Source organism: Ciconia boyciana, chromosome 1 (assembly GCF_034638445.1).
Source record: "Ciconia boyciana chromosome 1, ASM3463844v1, whole genome shotgun sequence".
In the NCBI taxonomy this organism is placed as follows: domain Eukaryota; kingdom Metazoa; phylum Chordata; class Aves; order Ciconiiformes; family Ciconiidae; genus Ciconia; species Ciconia boyciana.
The window spans coordinates 152437878-152456227 of NC_132934.1; the positions used below are offsets into that span (position 1 = coordinate 152437878).

The following is an 18350-nucleotide window of genomic DNA, read 5'->3' on the forward strand; positions in this document are numbered from 1 at the left end:
CTGATATTCTCTTAAACTCTAGAGTTTGAGGTTTTGGGTTTCAGAAGGTCGTGCACTTTGGAGAGTCAATACTAGCATAAGCATCTGAGACAGGAAATAAAAAAATCTGGTTTTGATACCTATACAAACCTCCATTGCAGCCAAGGATTGTTGACGTACAATGAGAGCTACCCTGCAGCTTCAACAGAACAGCAAGTCTCAGCCACTAAGCCAAGGCTCCAAACTCAGCTAACAAAACACTAAGCACACATATGTAATTTATCCATTTTGTCGGGGGTTATCACTTGTGGCATTGGCACTCTTTCATGAGGCATAAGGAAACACAAGGAAACAACAGCAGGTTTCCAGCAGAATCCGCAAGCTGATCTGTGTCACCACAAGGCTCTGTGACAGCAAAGTGGACAAAGGAAAAATGGTGAGAACACACTGCCAGGGCAAGGGGGAGGCCACGACCATCCAGAGAAAGGCTGCAGTTATATTGCCCTGAGCCGATCATGACATGACGAGGTCAGTTCTTTATGAAGTGGAGACGGCAACACTTCAGGGGGCAGGAGAAAAAAAGAAAAAAAAAGAAAATAGACCTAATATTTTGATTGTACATCTCAGAAGAAATACCTCATCAAGTATGTCAGACAATAAAAATAAGCAAAAATTATTTTGATTTGGCTTCTACTAATGAACTACATTATATACTTCTTTTAGAGGCCCTTTCTCAGAATAAAAGATTGTGAAGTACACACAATTCTTATTTTAAAACATTACTATTGAATCCTAAATAGTCTTCAGGTTTTCATAAACAACATTTTTTTCCACAGTTAATTTGCTCATTAATACAAGAACCACCAGTACCATTAACATTATATAAACATTCACATTCTAGTGGTTACATTCCACGTGATTTCTTTGGTCTAGAGCTTAAACAACTTACTGATACATCTAGACAGATATTTAGATACTCTTAGGTATGCTGAAAGAAGATGAAGTGTTCATTACTGAAAGTAATAATTCTTGCAACAATCTCTTCCCAAATACCAAAAGAAATGAATTTGTAATCTGTGCTGGAAATGGCCTTTGTTGAAAAACATCTCTGAGTTCTCTACAGAAGACTACTTTTGATTTGATTGATTGAATGCTTGTGAAAATGCACTTTAAAAAGAATATAAATAGAATAGAATGCAATAGAATGCAATAAAAAGAATTAAGATAAGTTTGTATTGCACACATGGCCACTGCTAATTTACCTGAAAAACAACATCCTTCTATAACAACAACATCCTCTGAAGTTTCTTTATTCTCACTTTCCATCAAGTGTTCTGCATGACAAGGACTCAAACCTGTGTCCTTCCAAGCATACACAGAAAAGATCCCCTCCAAGGGCGGGGATCGTATAAAAGGAACTGCCAATTTCACTGATATCTTGCCTAAAAGTTCATATAGAAGCATTTTCTCAAACATATGTATAATCTATTAAAGTAACATTCTTTTAAAAATCAGAAAATCTTAAAGTTTATTATTGTGTTATACCCAAGTATATATCGAGGATATACTGCAAAGTCAGGAAATGATTTTACTATGCTGACTTTCATTAATATGTATTATTTGTCATTGCAAGAAATAATGTTTTCTAATACTTGGGAAGCAGAGAAAACTAATCTTCAGACTTCTGTGCTGTCCTGAGTAAATAACTTCTGTTGGCCTTTCGTTAACTTCACTCTTTCTACACTGAACTGCAGTCCACAGGACATACAAGGTAATAAGCTACAGAATGCATTCCAGTTATTTATATACGCATAGTAAGCAGTTAACTCCTTCTCAAGTCCCTGAAGTTTTACAAAATAACACTGAAAAATTAGATATTTAATATCTAATTTTTCAGTGTTAATTATACATAGGATGCTTGTGTTTGTGATCTTTAGAGATAACTGATCAACATCCATGTGGCGACCCTGGCTGGGTAACGCTATTAGTTAAAAAGCAAATTTTTTACTTCTCTTTTGCCCAAGAAATGCCTTAGAAACTGGGGGTTGTTGTTGTTTTTGTGGTTTGCCTTTTTTTTAAATACATGTTAAACTAAGTCATATAAACCTACAGACAAGAAAATGCAAAGTATTATACACATACTGTGAAAGGTTCATATATATTCCATCTTTTAAAAGTATACAATAATGCTTTCCAAGTCTATTACAAAGCATATACAGAAAGGTTAGAATTCAGGTGGAACCCTACACCTTCATCTATTTGCTTTTAAGTTTCATATTCACTTTCCTAAATTTTGCATTCTCCAAGTTTTAAATTCATTTATCTAGCTCTGATACTTTCTTGAGCAATCTTTCTCATTCCCCATGCAAAGTAAGCAACAAATACGTTCTTATATGCTTATACTTCAGAAATGCAATTATTTGACCAAAACTTACTTAAATGAAAGTTTCTTCAGAACAGTCCGTAACAGCAGTATGGTAGGAAACAGTTCCAACTTCTTCCTCTCTCTTCTCCTTTTAAAAATACATCGATATGAGCATAGCAATGGTTGTGGTGACCTCAGTGCACTCATGTTAGTAAGATATGAGCGAGCTGTTCTACATCGCTGAACAGTCATGATAAAAAAAACAACTCCAAAGTGCAAACTATGAATCCATAGGCAAGCCTTCAATAATTATATTTTCTACAAGATTTTCTGCTTCTAAAATTTTATTAGATTAAAAATTATACTAATATACAAAGAGAAGGAAAGGAATTTTAACTATATACAACCTGCTATATCCAATACCAAGATTATTCTTAAGCATGATGAAAAAAATCTAAGCATATTTACAAAAATCCATAAAAATTCTAAGTTTAATTGTACTCATCTCTGTTACTTAAATGAGATTCCTTTCCTGCCCCACTCCAACTGGAGCTATACACTTTCTCTACACCCTAAGACACTGGTTCCAAACAGGCTTCTCATCTTTTACCTACCAAGGTAATTACTTCATAGCTGTATACATCACCTATGAACCACTGTCTACCCTGTATAGACTGAAATACTGTATTTGGAAAATTTTTGTCTACCATGTCTCAGCATAGGCTATAGCCTTCGGGGGGGGGGAAGTAGTAGCGTTCTCTTCTTTACATCTAAGGTCTGTAATGACGTTTTTCTCAGGCAGGAGCAGCCCCCAGGGTTCAGAGAGGGAAGGAACTGCAGTTATCTGAAATACCTGTACCGTAAACTTTGTGTTTGCCCCAGTTAGTGTCTCCTGACCTGATCATGTTGTTTCCCAACCAAACCACCTCCAAAGGAAACCTGAAGTTAGAACTACACAGTACTGACTCCAAAGAGTCCCTGTGCTAAGAACAGGAATGAGCAAGATGGTCGCATGCAACACCGAGGGCTTTGATAAAATGCCCCAGTGACTTAATACGCAGTACAATTTCTGGAAACTGCAGACCTCTGTATTTGCTTTGTACTCTCAACACATGAAGGGAAATTAGTAGCAATTTCAACTGAAGTTATTTCATAGAGCATCCAAGGACTAAATTATACTATTAGGCATATTTCAAGCAAATTCTTTCACTGATAAATCTCTAAGTGCTTCACTTGCATTTCTTTCTTATGTCAAAAAAGAATGATCACTGTTTGTACTCAAGAGTATTCAACCTTCTCCTCAGCATCTATAATGGGTCATCTGAAAGGGAAACAATAAATCCCCAATCTGATCTGTCTATTGGTGTCCTACAGTTCCTTAGAGAAATCAGTTGAATCAGTTCAGATTCCAGCAGATCCTCCTACGCATCTTAAGGATCTCAAACTAGCATTGTGTAAAGGAATGGTGAAAGAATACTTAGTCTGGACAAAAAAAAAAAATACATGCCAGAAATGTCCTTCAACTTCCACAAGGCTTTTACAAAATTCTGTACTAAGAAAAACTGGAAAGTGCCCATCATATCTGAATTTAGAGAGATTCAGTGCCCTAACATCAAGGGGACTTGCAAAGTTCATCTCCAAGAGTTATAAAGTACACTTTGACAGCTGTAAATCAAGATTAAAGAATCAAGTAGTCAGTTCGCAAAAAAAAGTATGTAGAGAAACAGCATCAAGCCTTGATGATGGATTCCCAGAAATCAAAGTAGTTAACTGGTAAACAGCTGGGAGAAACAAGTATCTGTCAGTAGTGAATCATCAAACTATAAAGGTGATACCACTTCCAATTCAAACAAATCCTTCCTTGATTTCTTCCTTTTATTCAAATAGCACAAGGCATCTTTTTATCCAAATGACTGTGCCAAGAGTGATGAAATGATAGCAGAGGAGAAAAGCAGCTTTTATACAAAGTAAGACTATACCAGCAGAGCCTTAATAGTCAAGTGCTCTCTTTTAGATTTACTTATAGTCACTCCTAGGAAAAAAAATATTGTAGAACTCTAGTCTGGACCCCATGAAAGGAAACAAAGGGCACCTGACTTAGGGACATAAAAGTGGGTTTGGTCCTGTGTGAGAGGACCCTGCAAGAAAGCTTGTTCTTAATAGGCAGCACTGAGAAGTCACCTCAGTGTGGAGCTTTAAATGCTTTTTCCCTTCCTTCCAGAAATCCTCTTGAAACACAAAAGATGTCAGACACAGGCTTCAATCAAATCAGTCTGAAGCTCTTCTGTAGGAGCTTACACCTGGAGATTTTTTATTATTATTTATTTAACACTATCACCTTCATATTCTAAGCCAATATTTACAACAGCTTAAGTCTAGGCATTGAGGAGAATGAGCTTGAGGAGAATGAAACTTTCCTTGTGCTACCTGCACTTAAAATCCATACTCCTGCTGAATTTTAAAGTACTTCTGGTTTTTGAACAGTTAATATGCAAATAGCACAAAAGCAAGCGTGCTACATAACAGTGCACAAATTCTTGTTTTCCATGTTTTCCCCCATTTACATCTGATGTGTTTTTCTGAAGCAGACAGGAAATTTAGACTAACCTTGCTTTCATAGACTAATGACTGAAAAGTTGAAGTATTCAAAGCAGAACTCCAGGATAATTTTGCATCTCCTGTTGCCAAAGATACTTAAAAGACAGTATGTTCAACATGAAAAGTTTTGTTCTTGATTTGGAAGAAAAATAAAAATGGCCAATGCCAGGTTGGGTTTCTTTTTATTGTTAAAAGATTAAAGCATAACATTTCACCAAATGCAAGAAATTTAGGGGTTTTCTGACATTACAAACATCTGAATCATCAAGAGAAAGTGTTGAGCTATACATAGTCTGATGTTAATCCATCAATTTAATGTATATTAGTACATGCTTAAAACATGGCCAAAATACAGAATCACAAAATAAGTACCTTGATGCTTCTAAATCTGAGACAAGTAAGTCAGAGAATTGAGTGCAATAAACTTCCCACGAATGACTATACACTCAATTACAACCTCAGGGCAGAATTATTCCAGAAGGATTGGTAGTTTCTCATGCCTGGCTCATTCACGTTCAGTTTGGTGATAATTTTAGTTTTGAGAATTTGATAAAAACATTTTGAAAAATACAACATTTAACAAATGTGAAAAAACAAGTTCAGTCTTCACAGGAATATATGGATTGCTTGCCACTCCAGTCCTTAATTGCCTGTATGTTTTACAAATCTTTACAAAACTAATTTGTATCCATTTTAGTTTCAAAAACATAGTACATCTGAAAAATAAAATATGACTCTACTGATGGGTAATACAAAGACATGAACATGTATTTAAAATGACTTTCAAAAGTAAATCATTTCAGTAATACAGCTATAAGACAAGTTAAACATAGTACAATAACCCATGCATCTTCTGACTTGTCAGATCAGCTAAACTACTCAGTTAACATACAGCAACACTTTTGAACACTTCTGTAAATTCAGCTTTTCTAGCACAAGGAAAAAAACAGATTAGATTTGTTCTTCAAGTGGTTCAAGGCTGTCCAAATGTTTTTTAGGTGTATCATCACTATGACGGCTTTGGCAATGGGTTAAATGTTTCTTAAAGCCTCGGGGAAAATTTGATTCAAAATTACAACGTGGACACTTCAACAAACTTTGACCATGAGCAGCAACATGGTTTTTAAGAAGAGACTCCAAGAGAAACGCTTTGCCACATATTTTACATTTGTAAGGGCTTTGAACATTATGCTTGTTAACTAAATGGTGCAAGACGGCACCTTTTTTCATTGCACGACAGCAACAAATTTTGCAATAATACTTTCCCTTGCCACGCTTCATGTATTTTGCTATTTCCTCCTCAGAGATGAAAGCCTCTTTCTCTTCAGTAAACTGCAGCACACACTGTGGCTGCATGGGAGTAGTTGCATCTATTTTACTCTCTTTGCTGTAATCAGATGACTCCATATCATATTGCTCTTGGTCACTGTTGGATTCTTGCTCCTTTATCTCCATCGAGTCCATCTCTGTTTTTCCACACTCACTGCTATTTAGTTCAGAATCTGAGTTCTCCTGGTTTTCCTTCTTGGGCTTCTTTTTTGGGCATGAATATAACATGTCTTCTGGTGATTCTTTGGCTAGTATCGATTGTTCATCCTGTGAGAATAAATCATCCAGTGGTTTCTGATCATCTAAACTGTGACAAAGAAAGTCACTCTCACCAGACTCACTAGGTGTCTGGGGCTCGGAGGAAAAACCTGGAGCAGACTTGTGAGGCTCGGAAAACAGGATGTTCTTCTGGATTTCAGAAGATACAGTAGTTTCAGCATGTCTCTGGACATCAGAGGATAAAGCAGCAGCAGGTTTCTGCATCTCAGAAAATACAGCATGCTTTTGAACATCAGGGGAAACAGCAGATTTCTGGGAGTCAGTAAAAAGAGCTTGTTTGGGGGTCTCGGGAGAAACAGAAGGAGTAGGTTTCTGGGACTCAGTAAAGAGGCCATGTTTCTGAATTTCAGGAGAAGCAGATTTCTGAGACTCTGGAAAGGAAGTAGGCTCCTGAACTTCAGAGGAAATGGGAGCAAGTTTCTGAGCTTCAGAAAATAGGGCGTGCTTCTGGACTTCAGAAGAAGCAAGAGCTGATTTCTGGGCTTCAGAACACAGGGCATGTTTTTGGCCTTCAGTAGAAACAGCAGAAGTAGACACCTGATTCTGGGGCTCAGAAAAGACACCACGCTTCTGGACATCAGTAGAAACAGTAGGATTAGATTTACGAGACTCTGGGAACAGAGCTCTTTTCCGAGGTTCAGGGAAATGAGCCCTTTTCTGAACCTCAGAGGAAGCAGCAGAGGTGGATTTCTGAGTTTCAGAAAAAAACATAGATTTCCGGGACTCAGAGAGTTTCCAAGATTCAGGAGATACCGAAGCACCAGGCTTACGGACCTCAGGAAAGAAAGAAGGCTTCCAAGAGTCAGAGGAAACTGTGTGACTAGACTTTCGAAGCTCAGGAGAAACAGGGGGAGAATGCTTCCACGTGTCAGGGGACAGAACAGGTTTCCAGCCTTCAGGGTAAACAGATGAGATGGGTTTCCATGGCTCAGAAGAAACAAGAGTAGACTTCTGGGATTCAGAAAAGGATGTAGATTTCCACGAGTCAGAAACAAGCCTCCTAGGCTCTGGGGACACAACGGGACCAGGCCTTCGGGACTCAGTGGCAGACCTCCGGGATTCTACGGACACTGACATGGCAGGCTTTGGAGCCCAGGGAGAAACCGTGGAAGACTTCTGCACCTCGTGAGGTGTAGATCTCCAGGGCTCAGGGGAAACAGTCGGACCAGGTCTCCATGACTCTGGCGAAACTGCGGGAGCAGGCCTCCGGGTTTCAGGAGAAGAAGCAGAAGCAGGTCTACGCATTTGAGAAGGATGCCTCCGGGGCTCAGGAGACCCAGCTGGGGCATACCTTCGTGGTTCAGGGGATACCGCTGGTGTAGGTTTCTTTGGCTCTGGCGACACAGCTGGGGAGTATCTGCGGGGCTCCGGAGACACAGCAGGAGAATGGCGACGGGGCTCTGGTGATACAGCGGGGGAATGCCGACGGGGCTCTGGAGACATTGCTGGCGAATGCCGACGGGGCTCTGGAGACACAGCCGGAGAATGCCGACGGGGCTCTGGAGACACAGCCGGGGCTGGCTTCTGTGGGTCGGGGGACACAGCAGGAGATGGCTTCTGTGGGTCAGGGGACACAGCAGGAGATGGCTTCTGTGGGTCGGGGGACACAGCAGGAGACGGCTTCTCTGAGTCTGGGGATACAGCTGAGGCTAACTTCTCTGGATCTGGAGATGTGGCCTGGGCTGACTTTTCTGGATCTGGGGACGTGGCCTGGGCCAACTTCTCTGGCTCTGAGGAAGCTGCCTGAGCCGACTTTTGGGGCTCTGGGGACACTGATGATTTCTGAAGCTTGGGGGAAACAACAGGTTCAGATTTGGGGAGGTCAGGAGAAAGGGCAGGTTTGCGCAACTCAGGGGAAAGGGTAGGTTTCTGTGGCTCCAATGTGACACTTTTTTTGGAGGAATCTGAGTCTCCTTCTACCTGTTCTTTCCGCTCCTCATTCCACTTCTCAGGTGCTGCATGTTGTGCTGTGATGTGATAATATACATTGCAATACATCTTGCTGGTAAAGAAACATTTGTGGCAGTGAAACAGTTTTGCACTTTTTTGATAAAATATAAGTTTACCCAAACCAGCAGCATCCATTTCATCACAATACTCTGGGTGTATGGTACCCATATGAATTTGTATGTTTTCATAGTCCGTTCCTCTGAAGCTGCAGTGATCACACTCTAAGCGCTCTGTAGTTTTACGTAGTATCTGCAACATGTCCATTTTTCTATGGTCAGTAACAGTTTTCACAGCACTGCACCTTTTAAAGGGCAAGCTTCAGTTCCTGCAATAAAGGAAAAAAATCTGTATAGTTAGCTGTCAATGTTAATGTCAACTCTCTGTGATTCCTAAATAACCACATGTGCTTTTTTTCCTCTCCATTTTAGAAAGCATATCTTCTGCGTAGGCACTACTTCATAAAGAAATCCAAATATAGGTGTCTCAGGCTTCTGCAAATCATTTTACATCAGTAGAACTTGAAAAACAAAGCTTATATCTAACAATAGGCCTTCCTATCTATCTAAAAAAATCTGCAAATGATAAAAAAAGAACACAGGTGATGAAGAGCTAAGTTTGATAAATGTGACTTGCTTTCTTAGTTGTCTTTTCTTCACAGATTTGAAGTGGTTTTATTTACATTACACATGTAACTGAAAACAGAAAGTACTTTGAAACAGTGCCACTGAGATAAAGCCATTTCAAAACTGCATCTTCATCATAAAATTTCAAAACAAATTAGCTGGTTTTGACAAAGACAAAAAAAATTTCAAGAAGAAAACAGCAGCCTAAAGCCTAGGCTCTGGTTTTGTCTGTTAAACACTGTTTTCCTTTCACTAATTACATGAAAAACAAAAGCTGCTGCTCATAAAGACTTTATCCGTTATGAAAAGAATTTTTTCCATTCCATTATTTCATCTGCTGCCCTAATAACAACAAAAATACTACTTAAAAAAACCAGCAGTGACTTTTTTCCAGTCAGTGTAGTTAACAGCCCTCTGTATTCAAAACATTGTTTGCCTCACCCCAAAGAGAAAGATGGAAATTTCTCAAAATTACTGTTTTTGTAAGACCTTAAAAACAAAAACAAACAAAAAAAAACCCAAAAAACCCACAACACAGAAATACAGCATCTGAAATGCAAATAATTTTTAATGATTTGGCTAGATTCCACTATTTCCAACCGAATTTACCCGGATTAGCTACAACAATAAGCAGAAAACCAATTGTAACCATATTCTGTAAGTCAGTTTCAAGTAAATGTGGGAGGTATCTCTATGGTGAAAAGGAATATTTGGACATTTATGTGAAATGCACGGGCTTTTTTCTTGTAGGTTCAAATTAAACAGATGTTACATGATTATCATGCTAAGCTATCAACCTAATTTTGGGGGTCTTGTAAGACACATTGTTTTAAAACACACTAAGTTTTCGTGTCATTTTAACATTAATTTTCCAGTCTAAATATATATTAGACTAGCGACTAATCTAAAAATATGCATCCAAAGCAAGTTTTCTTAATTTATTCCTAAAGCATTTTTACCCTGGTTTCTTATGGAAATGAGGCTTACACAAACACATTGCCCTACAGTCAATGCCAATCAAATTGGACAAAGCAATCCAGTCTCATTTTAAATTTCTACAAGTTTCATGAAAATCAGGAACTGAGCAGAGAATGAAAGAAATGCCTCCACTGAGGCTAAGGCTGAATATTTCAATTAACAGTTACTGGCTCTGTTTAGCCTGTAATCAGTACATAAATGGTCAGTATGCAAATAGTCTTAAAACCTGCAGAACAAGCAGTGTCTGATTCAGCTTGTAATTAGGGAAAAAGAGAAGGCATTAAAAATACTACAGTGATGAGCTGCTTTGGATTTGGAGCAGGGACAGAATGAAAGTAAATTAGCAGTGCTGCTAAAGGATGACATGGATACAGAAAAAAAAACCAGGAAAGAGGGATTGGCTAAGGAGCAGAGGGCACAAATTCCTAAGAAATAAAGGTTCACTAGCTCAGCTGCTCATGGAACAATTTATTTGCACACACTATGAATACGCACTTCACATTAAGTCACAGGAATAGTACATTTCCAGTCGGGAAGCATGGCGGGACCACGGACAGAGCTTGAAGAGGAATCCTGCTTTACATCTGTGAGACAAATGAACAGCATCCGACCACAGGCTAGCTACACGTGAGAAGTAATTCCACTCCTCTACAAATACTGAAGTGGAAGGTCCTTTTGGGTATAAATTGCAGTTTCCCAGCAGTATTAGCAGCCATACAAAAGGCAACCCAAAATGTAGTCCACACCGCATTCAGTGTTGACCACAAAACACTTCCCAACATCTTATTACAAACTTTATATTCCTGTAAAAGATCAAAACAAAACACAAAGATAATAGTAGTGCTCAGCGGTCTGTATCTCTGCAATAGCAAACAACTTGTCAATTGAAAAACCCCAAAGCAAGCCATGTCTTAACACTCCAAAAGACCTAAAAGTCTTCAGGAATCAGGGTTTATTTTTTGGTTGGGGAATTTGGGGCAATGGGAGGAAAGGAAGATTTCAATTTGAAAGCCAAAAATTCTGAATTTATCATACAAGCTAAAGAAAAATAATTTTTTTAAACCAAATCACAGCAGAACATAATTAGGACAATACGGACATACTGCACTAATCACATTTTCAGAACTGAAAGGGAATTTGTCACTTCCAAAATTGGTGGTAAACCTGAATTGTCCATTTTCTTTTCTCTAGAAAACCAAAAAAGACTTTTCCAAACTGCATTTATCATAGTTTACGACAAAGTTTACCAGGCAATCTCTTCTACCCTCTTCATAATTTCCCTCCTCTTTACACATGACCTAACTGTTGCCCTTTCCGGAGTTTTCTCTTATTCACTCTTCTGAACTACACTTCACCCCACCTGCCATCCTCTCCTTTTATTCAGTCCTATCTTACTTTACAATGGAAATTTCCATTTTCTTCCCAAATGCAACAGTGCAAAAAGGTCCCTGGCTCCCTTCCACAAATTGTCCTAGTTGCTACTAAGCTTTTTTTGATCAGGATGTTATTCTGGAACTGGAGAAGTTACAGGCACTTCCTCATTTTCATCTCCAGACATTTAAAGGTTGACATTCAAGCCTTTGGTGTAAGAAATAACACTAAAGAGTTGGTGGTACTTTCTCTCACACTGCCATCACTCACCATTTTTAAATTTATAACTTCAGTACACTGTAGCTGGCAGTCACTGAAGAAACTGCCTCTTCTGCTGAAATCTCTACTTAATTGAGGCATGCTACTGAGCAAGACGACTCTTCAGTATTGCAGCACCTTAGGCCATGACGCCATGGAATAGTAAATGTAGTTTTAGAATAGTGACTGTGAGACCAGTAACAAACTTGAACAGGGCTGAGCTACTATTAACTCATGCTGTGGATTTCAATTTGTTGAAACACTTCTGAAGGAGTAAACTCCAAAATGTTGCTGGTTCACTTAGCACATATCTGAATAGCTAGTCTGTAAGATTTTCTTGTCAATCCCTCCTGATCCCTTCTCACTTTGAGCTCAAATGCCATTGTCTCTACATAGGTCTGATTACTGCCCTCCTCTATACTCAGGCTTGTCACACAGATAACTGTCTGCTTCACCTTTCTCTTTGCTGTCAACTCCTACATCAGAACTTGTTTTGCGCTGGATCCTGCTTTGCCTAGTTGGGTAAAAGTTTGAGGAACAGCACGTCACTGTTTTCTAAACAGTCCCATGCCAGCAGAGCTAGCCAGGCTAGAGACCATATGCTCAACAACCAGGTCCCCATGGCTTTGGACCTGCATGAACAGTGATGTTATCTGTGCTCAGCAGCATCTAAAAAAGATGGACCACGCTCCCTCTGCGTAAATGCTTTATTACAGACATCAAAGGGACCTAGCTCTGTGCTGCTCCAACTCAAACCCATAACAAGGGTAAGGAAAACAACCGGTCCTACCAAACTGGCAGGGTGCCCCATGTGCACTGCAGAGAACTTGACCAAATACTAACACCAAACGTAGTTCCGGTTGTCTGAAGCCCTTCGAAGGAAAGTACAAATTTCAGGATGAAGATTGAGTTGTCGTGAGAGACAGATCCCCCATGAAACACAGCAGAAGGGAGATGGCCATTAGAGTATCTCTCAAGTCTACTGAAGACTCCTAGGAGAGACAAACAAGCTGCCACCCATCCAAGTACAGGTAACTGCTGTGCAGTCCCCAGGCCACTGTTTTGTTGAACACTCTGTCAGGCCCTACCTGTTTCATAAAAAGGACATTTCAGCATTGCCCCTACTAAAACTCACAGTTACAGGATGTGCCATGCCACAGTGGCTGCAGCTGAGGCTGTGCTGCATGCCATTTAAGACTACAAAGCGTACCACATTCCTTAATCGCTATTTCTGCATCCCCTCCTACTTTTCTCACTTTTCATGGCTGCAACACTGAGAAAACAAATACAGATACAGTCAAACAGAACTAATTATCTATCCTGAGAACACATTACAACTGAAGCAGAAGCCTGAAGCTCAGCATTTACGCTTGTCCTGTGTGCACATCCTGTCTCCATTTCGAGACAAAATACTAAGATTCAACTAAGATTCTGGTGTTTGCAATACTAAACTTTAGCTTAAGGCAGCCAAGACTCATTCAGAGTCTTTCTGAGACATGAAGATTTCCACTGAAATCTACCTGAACAGGTAAGTGTTTCTGTGTACAAGCTCATTATATCCACAGATATCAAGCACAGTAACAGCATCAGCACCAACTCAGCTCCTAGCTTGGCTAAAGGTTTTTGCTGACCTGAAGTGACATAGATCAATGTCCATCACTCAGGTTAAAAGCTGCTTGAAGACACCCAGAGACAGTGGGACCACCAGTCTCTACTGCTGCTCCATCAGCCACCTCTCCCCATCCCCCTTCTTTCATGCATGTTTGGAACCTACATACAAAGGTTCCTACCACCGGCTCTCTCCTCTCTCCACAGAGATGCTGAAGATCCTTACATCAGTTCCTGTCCCCTACACTGCAGGTCTGGCCATAATCTCCTCCACCACAGGAAGAACAGAAAAACAGCAGGGAAAAAGGATCAGTAATGAGGACCCGTATCTACCTGAGAAAAGAACAACCATCACTACTTTTCCTGCTTGGTTCTCAGCATCTGAGAGGCCAAAGTCATGATTTGGAGGAAAGAAAAAGTACCCAAGAAGTCAGAGGCAATGAGATAACTGTAAATTCTGAAGTTGGCTATGTATATTGCAGGGCAACCACAGAGTGCAGTCAAACAGCATCAGCAATCTCTGCTGAGCTCACATTAGACTGAGCAATTGGAGTGGCCTAAGCTAATGCACAGAGCAGAGAGATCTCCTGGTATCTTCCTGGCCACTTCAGAGCCAGTTCCTGGATTCGGTATCCCATCATCCATGAAGATCCTACTGAAGATTAAGCCGTACCTCTGACAGCCTCTCAAAAACCTCCCAGCAGTAGAAAAGAAATGTGCAGGAGATTGTGTATAAGAAAGAATCCACCCAGGGGATGGTACAACACTGACTCTGGCAGCTAACAAGATGTCTCTGCTTCTCAACCCCATTCCAATTTCATAGCTACACATCTACTAATCATTGCAGGTTATTTTTAATAAACATATTCTACATTAAGTGTTGCAACATTTAATATATCCCTGTATTTTTCCTCTACGGAGGATAAGGTGTGACAGTCACGAGGCAATGCCAGAGGGAAGCAATGAAGGGCGCAAAGCTGAAGATCTAGACTGCCTGTGAGCACAGAAAATTACAGGTTGCTTTTAATATGACATGTAGAATTTCAGAACACAGCAACAAGTAGTCTGTCATATCATCCTTCAAAATCAGACTGTCCTGGTTCTCACTGGCAGAAGGATCTATACCTCTTTCCCTCTCAATAAAAGAGTGGATCCTGGTGAGACACAAGCAGATAATGAGGAAGTGCAACACACATCAATGATGCCAGCACAGCTGGGAAAGCCCTCAAGAAGAAAGTATTCTATTTTCTGTGATTCCCTACATCCACATTGGATTCCCTACATACAGTATGAACTAAGACTTAAAAATGGTGCTGCCATCCATGCAACCTTGAAATGAGAGGCAAACACACCAGCAGGAAGTAGAGGTGTCCAATGACCTCCTACTCAACTTCAAGACACCATTCTATCTATCGTTATGTTCATCAAGCAAAGGACGAAGTCAGCCTGTACTTCTATGAATGCTCACCTTCCTGTGATAATCCTCCAACCTTTACGGAGTACCACACAACTCTACTCTGATAAGCACAGTCACTGCACAGGAAGGATGGCTGTTCATTTTCATCAGCCTTGATGTTTCTTGCAGGCAAACGGTTCAGCTATTTCCTCTATCAGTGAAGAGGGCCAATGGTAGTTTGTTCCCAGCACAAGAAAGCTGGATACAGCTGCATCATTGCCTCTAGCAACAGGAGAAGATCCAGACTATTGCTCTGTTTAAGCGAAAGGAAAAATGAGATGTTCTTCTAGTGCCAAAAAGTAAATGTCAGTCTGGTGGCAATATGATGCTTCTCTAGAAGCTACATGCCTGTGTTGTGACTGACAAAAGAAACAAAAGTTTAGCTCCCAGAGGAAGCTGCACACAAACATCCCCACAGCACAGCAGAGCAGGCACTTTGCAATGCAAACGGCAGGTAAGGGGGTCAGTTCCAAAGCAGCATGAACAAGACAGGCAATGCTATGCTCCTGCTAATCCAGCAGCCTCCACAGGAATCTGACGGCATCCTCACAACCAAACACCCAGCTACCAGCCCATCTATACTGGCTAAGTTCTATCAGCAACGATTGCGGACCCACCTCTTTAAAATTACACACCTAAAAAAGGCACAAACACCCTGACCTGACCAGCCACTGAAACGGTGGGATACGCTGTGAGAACACGTGAGACACCAGATCCAGGCAGGAAACGCCTGTATTATGCAGTCCCATGTTTCCAGGAAAGGTTCAAGTCAGAGAAAAGTTGCAAAGTGACAAAACTTGATGCACATGCAGATGACTTAAACACGAAGGGGACAGAACTGCAGCTATTTTGCAAGATTTCCACCTTTGCTAAGAGAATGACAAGTCTACACACCAACATTAGTTCTTAATACAAGATCTAACAACAGTCTAAACTGCAGAGTAATATCAATGTACCTGTGACAGATTCGGCAGATAGGAAAAATTAATTCCATGTACTTCTGACAGGGCTTTCTAACTCCAAATTTGCAATTCCACATAGATAGCTTCCAAAAATGGCCCCAGAAACCTTATTTCTGCAGTGCTGAACCTGAGCTAATGAAGTGCCACTGGACCCACCAGAGCAAACAGTCTCATCAGGAACCGTGAACTACAGTCGTGAAGCTTGGTGACGTCAGGCAAAGAATTCTGTTTACATTATCCTGAAAGCGAATGCGGTTCAAGGGGAGCTTACAGAAGAGAAAAATGAAATCCAAAGTCTCGATATTCCTAACTTATAAACAACTTGGTACAAGTCAAGCTCCCAGTCACCCCTCTGACTTCTGAACAGTGCTGAACTGTTATCAACTAATGCAGGTCCCCTCTCCACAGCCAGGCATCAAATCCTCCTAACACCTGCACCAGCTACTGCAGGCTACCGCTCCCCCAGCCCATCTCTAGGCTCCAAAAAGTGAGTGCACTCAACACAAACGAGCCTCCTTCAGTTCAGCAGTCGGCTCTAGACCGCCACTAATAGTGGACTCGCTTCATCCATCCCTAACAATGTAAGGGCGCAACCCAGTGACCTGTTTTGAGCCTTCCCTTTGCATCTGCCTCACTGATCTCGCGGGCGATGCAGCCCCTCCCTCGCAGTTATTTCTGTCACGAGTGAAGAGGACAGTCCCGCCGGGGACACGTCCCGTGCGAAAGTCGCTTTCCGAGGCGTCTCGCAGCATTTCGCTACCAGGAAAGCAGAACTCGCAGCGTGCTCCACCTGCGCCTCGCTCTGCCGGCCCTTGCTTTAACTTTCTCTCGGGGAGGGGGTGCCTGCGGACTAGGCTTCCCCCGGGCAGCCAGCTTCGCCCCTGCCCGGCCCCCCGGGGCCGCTCCCCCCGGGGCAGGGGCCACGCCGCCCGCCCATTCATTCCCGCACCGCCGGGCCGTCTCCCCGCCCGCCTCCCCTCTCCCTCCCCACGCGCGGCGCCGCCACTTACGCCTCGCCGGTTTTGTTCCCCCGCGCCGGCACCAACCGCCGCCCGCCTGCGCGACATACCCCCCCCCGCCCGCCCCGCAACGGCCGCCCGCTCCCCCGGCGCGACGCCGCGGCGGGGGCCGGACAAGGGGAAGGCCCAGGCGCGGTGCCCAGGGGGAGGGGAGCGGGCCGGGCCCCGGCCGGCCGCTCTGTGCGTGCGCCGGCGGCGGGAGCGGGGGGGGAGGGTGAGAGGGACCCCCCCGCCCGCACTCACCGTTGAGGCAGCTCCAGGGCGGCGGCGGGGCGCCGGGCCGGGGGGAGGGGCCGGGCGCACCCCCGGCAATGGCGGTGACGGCAGCAGGCCGGGCCGGCAGCGCTCGCGGGCTCGGGCCGCGCGAGGGGCGGGGAGGAGGAGGGGGAGGGCGAGGAGGGGAGGGGGAGGGGAAGGGGGGGGCTCCGGGAGGAGGCGCGCGGCCGAATAGCGGCCGCTTTATCGCTCCCCCGGGCCCGCCCGCCACCCAACCGGAAGCGCCGGCCCTGGGCGCAGCGCCGCCCCCGCCCCGCCCTCCCCTGCCGGTGGGGGGGAGCCCCTCGGGGGGGCAGCGCGCGGCCCTAGTCACGTGCCGCTGCTGTGGCGGAGGAGAGGGGGCCGCGGCGCCCGCCCCCCCCGCCCCGGTCCGTCACGCGGCGCCCTCCGCGCCCCGCCCAGCCGGCAGGGGGCGCTGCTACACCGGAGGGGCTCGTCCCGGCGGCGGCGCCAGGCAGCTCGCGCTGCAGGGGGGCAGCCCCCGCCCGCCCGGCGCCGCGGACGGGGGGGGGGGGGAGCTGCGGGGCGGCCGGGCGCCGGGGGAGGCCGCTCTCCGCCGCCGCGGCCTCCCGCGCCCGGCGGCCTCCCGCGCCCGGCGGCTCCGTTGCGGCCCAGCCCGTTCCTGCTGCCCCGCACCGTTAGGCCCCGCGGCGCCGAGAGGGCGGGCCGCGGCCCGGCGGCGGCTTGGCGGCGCTACGCCGCCACAGCCCCCGCGGAGGGAGCGGGCCCGGCCGTTCCTGGGGAAGGGGAGATGTAACGCCGCCCCGGCGGCGCGGGAGCACGCTCGGCCCGCCTCCGGGCTTCCTCCCGGCCGTGGCTCCGGGCAGGCGGCCCGGGCGAGCCCCCGGCAGGCACGGCTGTGCGGTGCGTGCTGCTCGGCGGCTGGCGTGAGGCGTTAGCGGCGGCTGTGCCCGGGGGCCGGGAGAGCTGAACGGCACCCTGGGGGGAGGTTCGGCTGCAGCTAGGGTACCTTATGTGGGTGCTAACGTGCTTTCTGTCTAGTTTGGAGAGAGGGAGGCTGAGGGGCGACCTCGTCGGTCTCCACAGGTTCCTGAGGAGGGGAGGTGGAGAGGGAGGTGCTGATCTCTCCCTGGTATCCAGTCATAGGACACGTGGGAATGGTTCCAAGCTGCACTGGAGGAGGTGCAGGCTGGACATTAGGAAGCATTTCTTTACCGAGAGGGTGGTCAAGCACTGGAACAGGCTCCCTAGAGAGGTGGTCGATGCCCCAAGCCTGTCAGTGTCTAAGAGGCATTTGGACAATGCCCTTAACAACCTGCTTTAACTTTTGGTCAGCCC

At 44.3% G+C, this 18350-nt stretch overlaps 1 protein-coding gene across 4 annotated transcripts; it reads right to left on the reverse strand.

Annotated features, from left to right (window-relative positions):
- Positions 1-5089: 5089 nt before the first annotated feature.
- Positions 5090-18089, reverse strand: CHAMP1 (chromosome alignment maintaining phosphoprotein 1). Of its 4 annotated transcripts, XM_072849813.1 has the most exons (3): positions 17019-17218; positions 10597-10685; positions 5090-8825 (listed from the first exon to the last, which is right to left on the reverse strand). In XM_072849813.1, the coding sequence occupies exon 3, from the start codon at positions 8762-8764 to the stop codon at positions 5894-5896; it is 2871 nt and encodes a 956-aa protein (XP_072705914.1). In that variant the 5' UTR covers positions 8765-8825; positions 10597-10685; positions 17019-17218; the 3' UTR covers positions 5090-5893. The 4 variants fall into 4 exon arrangements, with proteins under 4 accessions (XP_072705914.1, XP_072705915.1, XP_072705913.1 ...); XM_072849814.1 differs by lacking the exons at positions 10597-10685; positions 17019-17218 and adding an exon at positions 18022-18089; XM_072849812.1 differs by lacking the exon at positions 10597-10685.
- Positions 18090-18350: the final 261 nt, after the last annotated feature.

Bases quoted from the DNA above. Each gene is read 5' to 3' on its own strand.
- CHAMP1 (XM_072849814.1), bottom strand. From the start codon at position 8,764: ATGGACATGTTGCAGATACTACGTAAAACTACAGAGCGCTTAGAGTGT.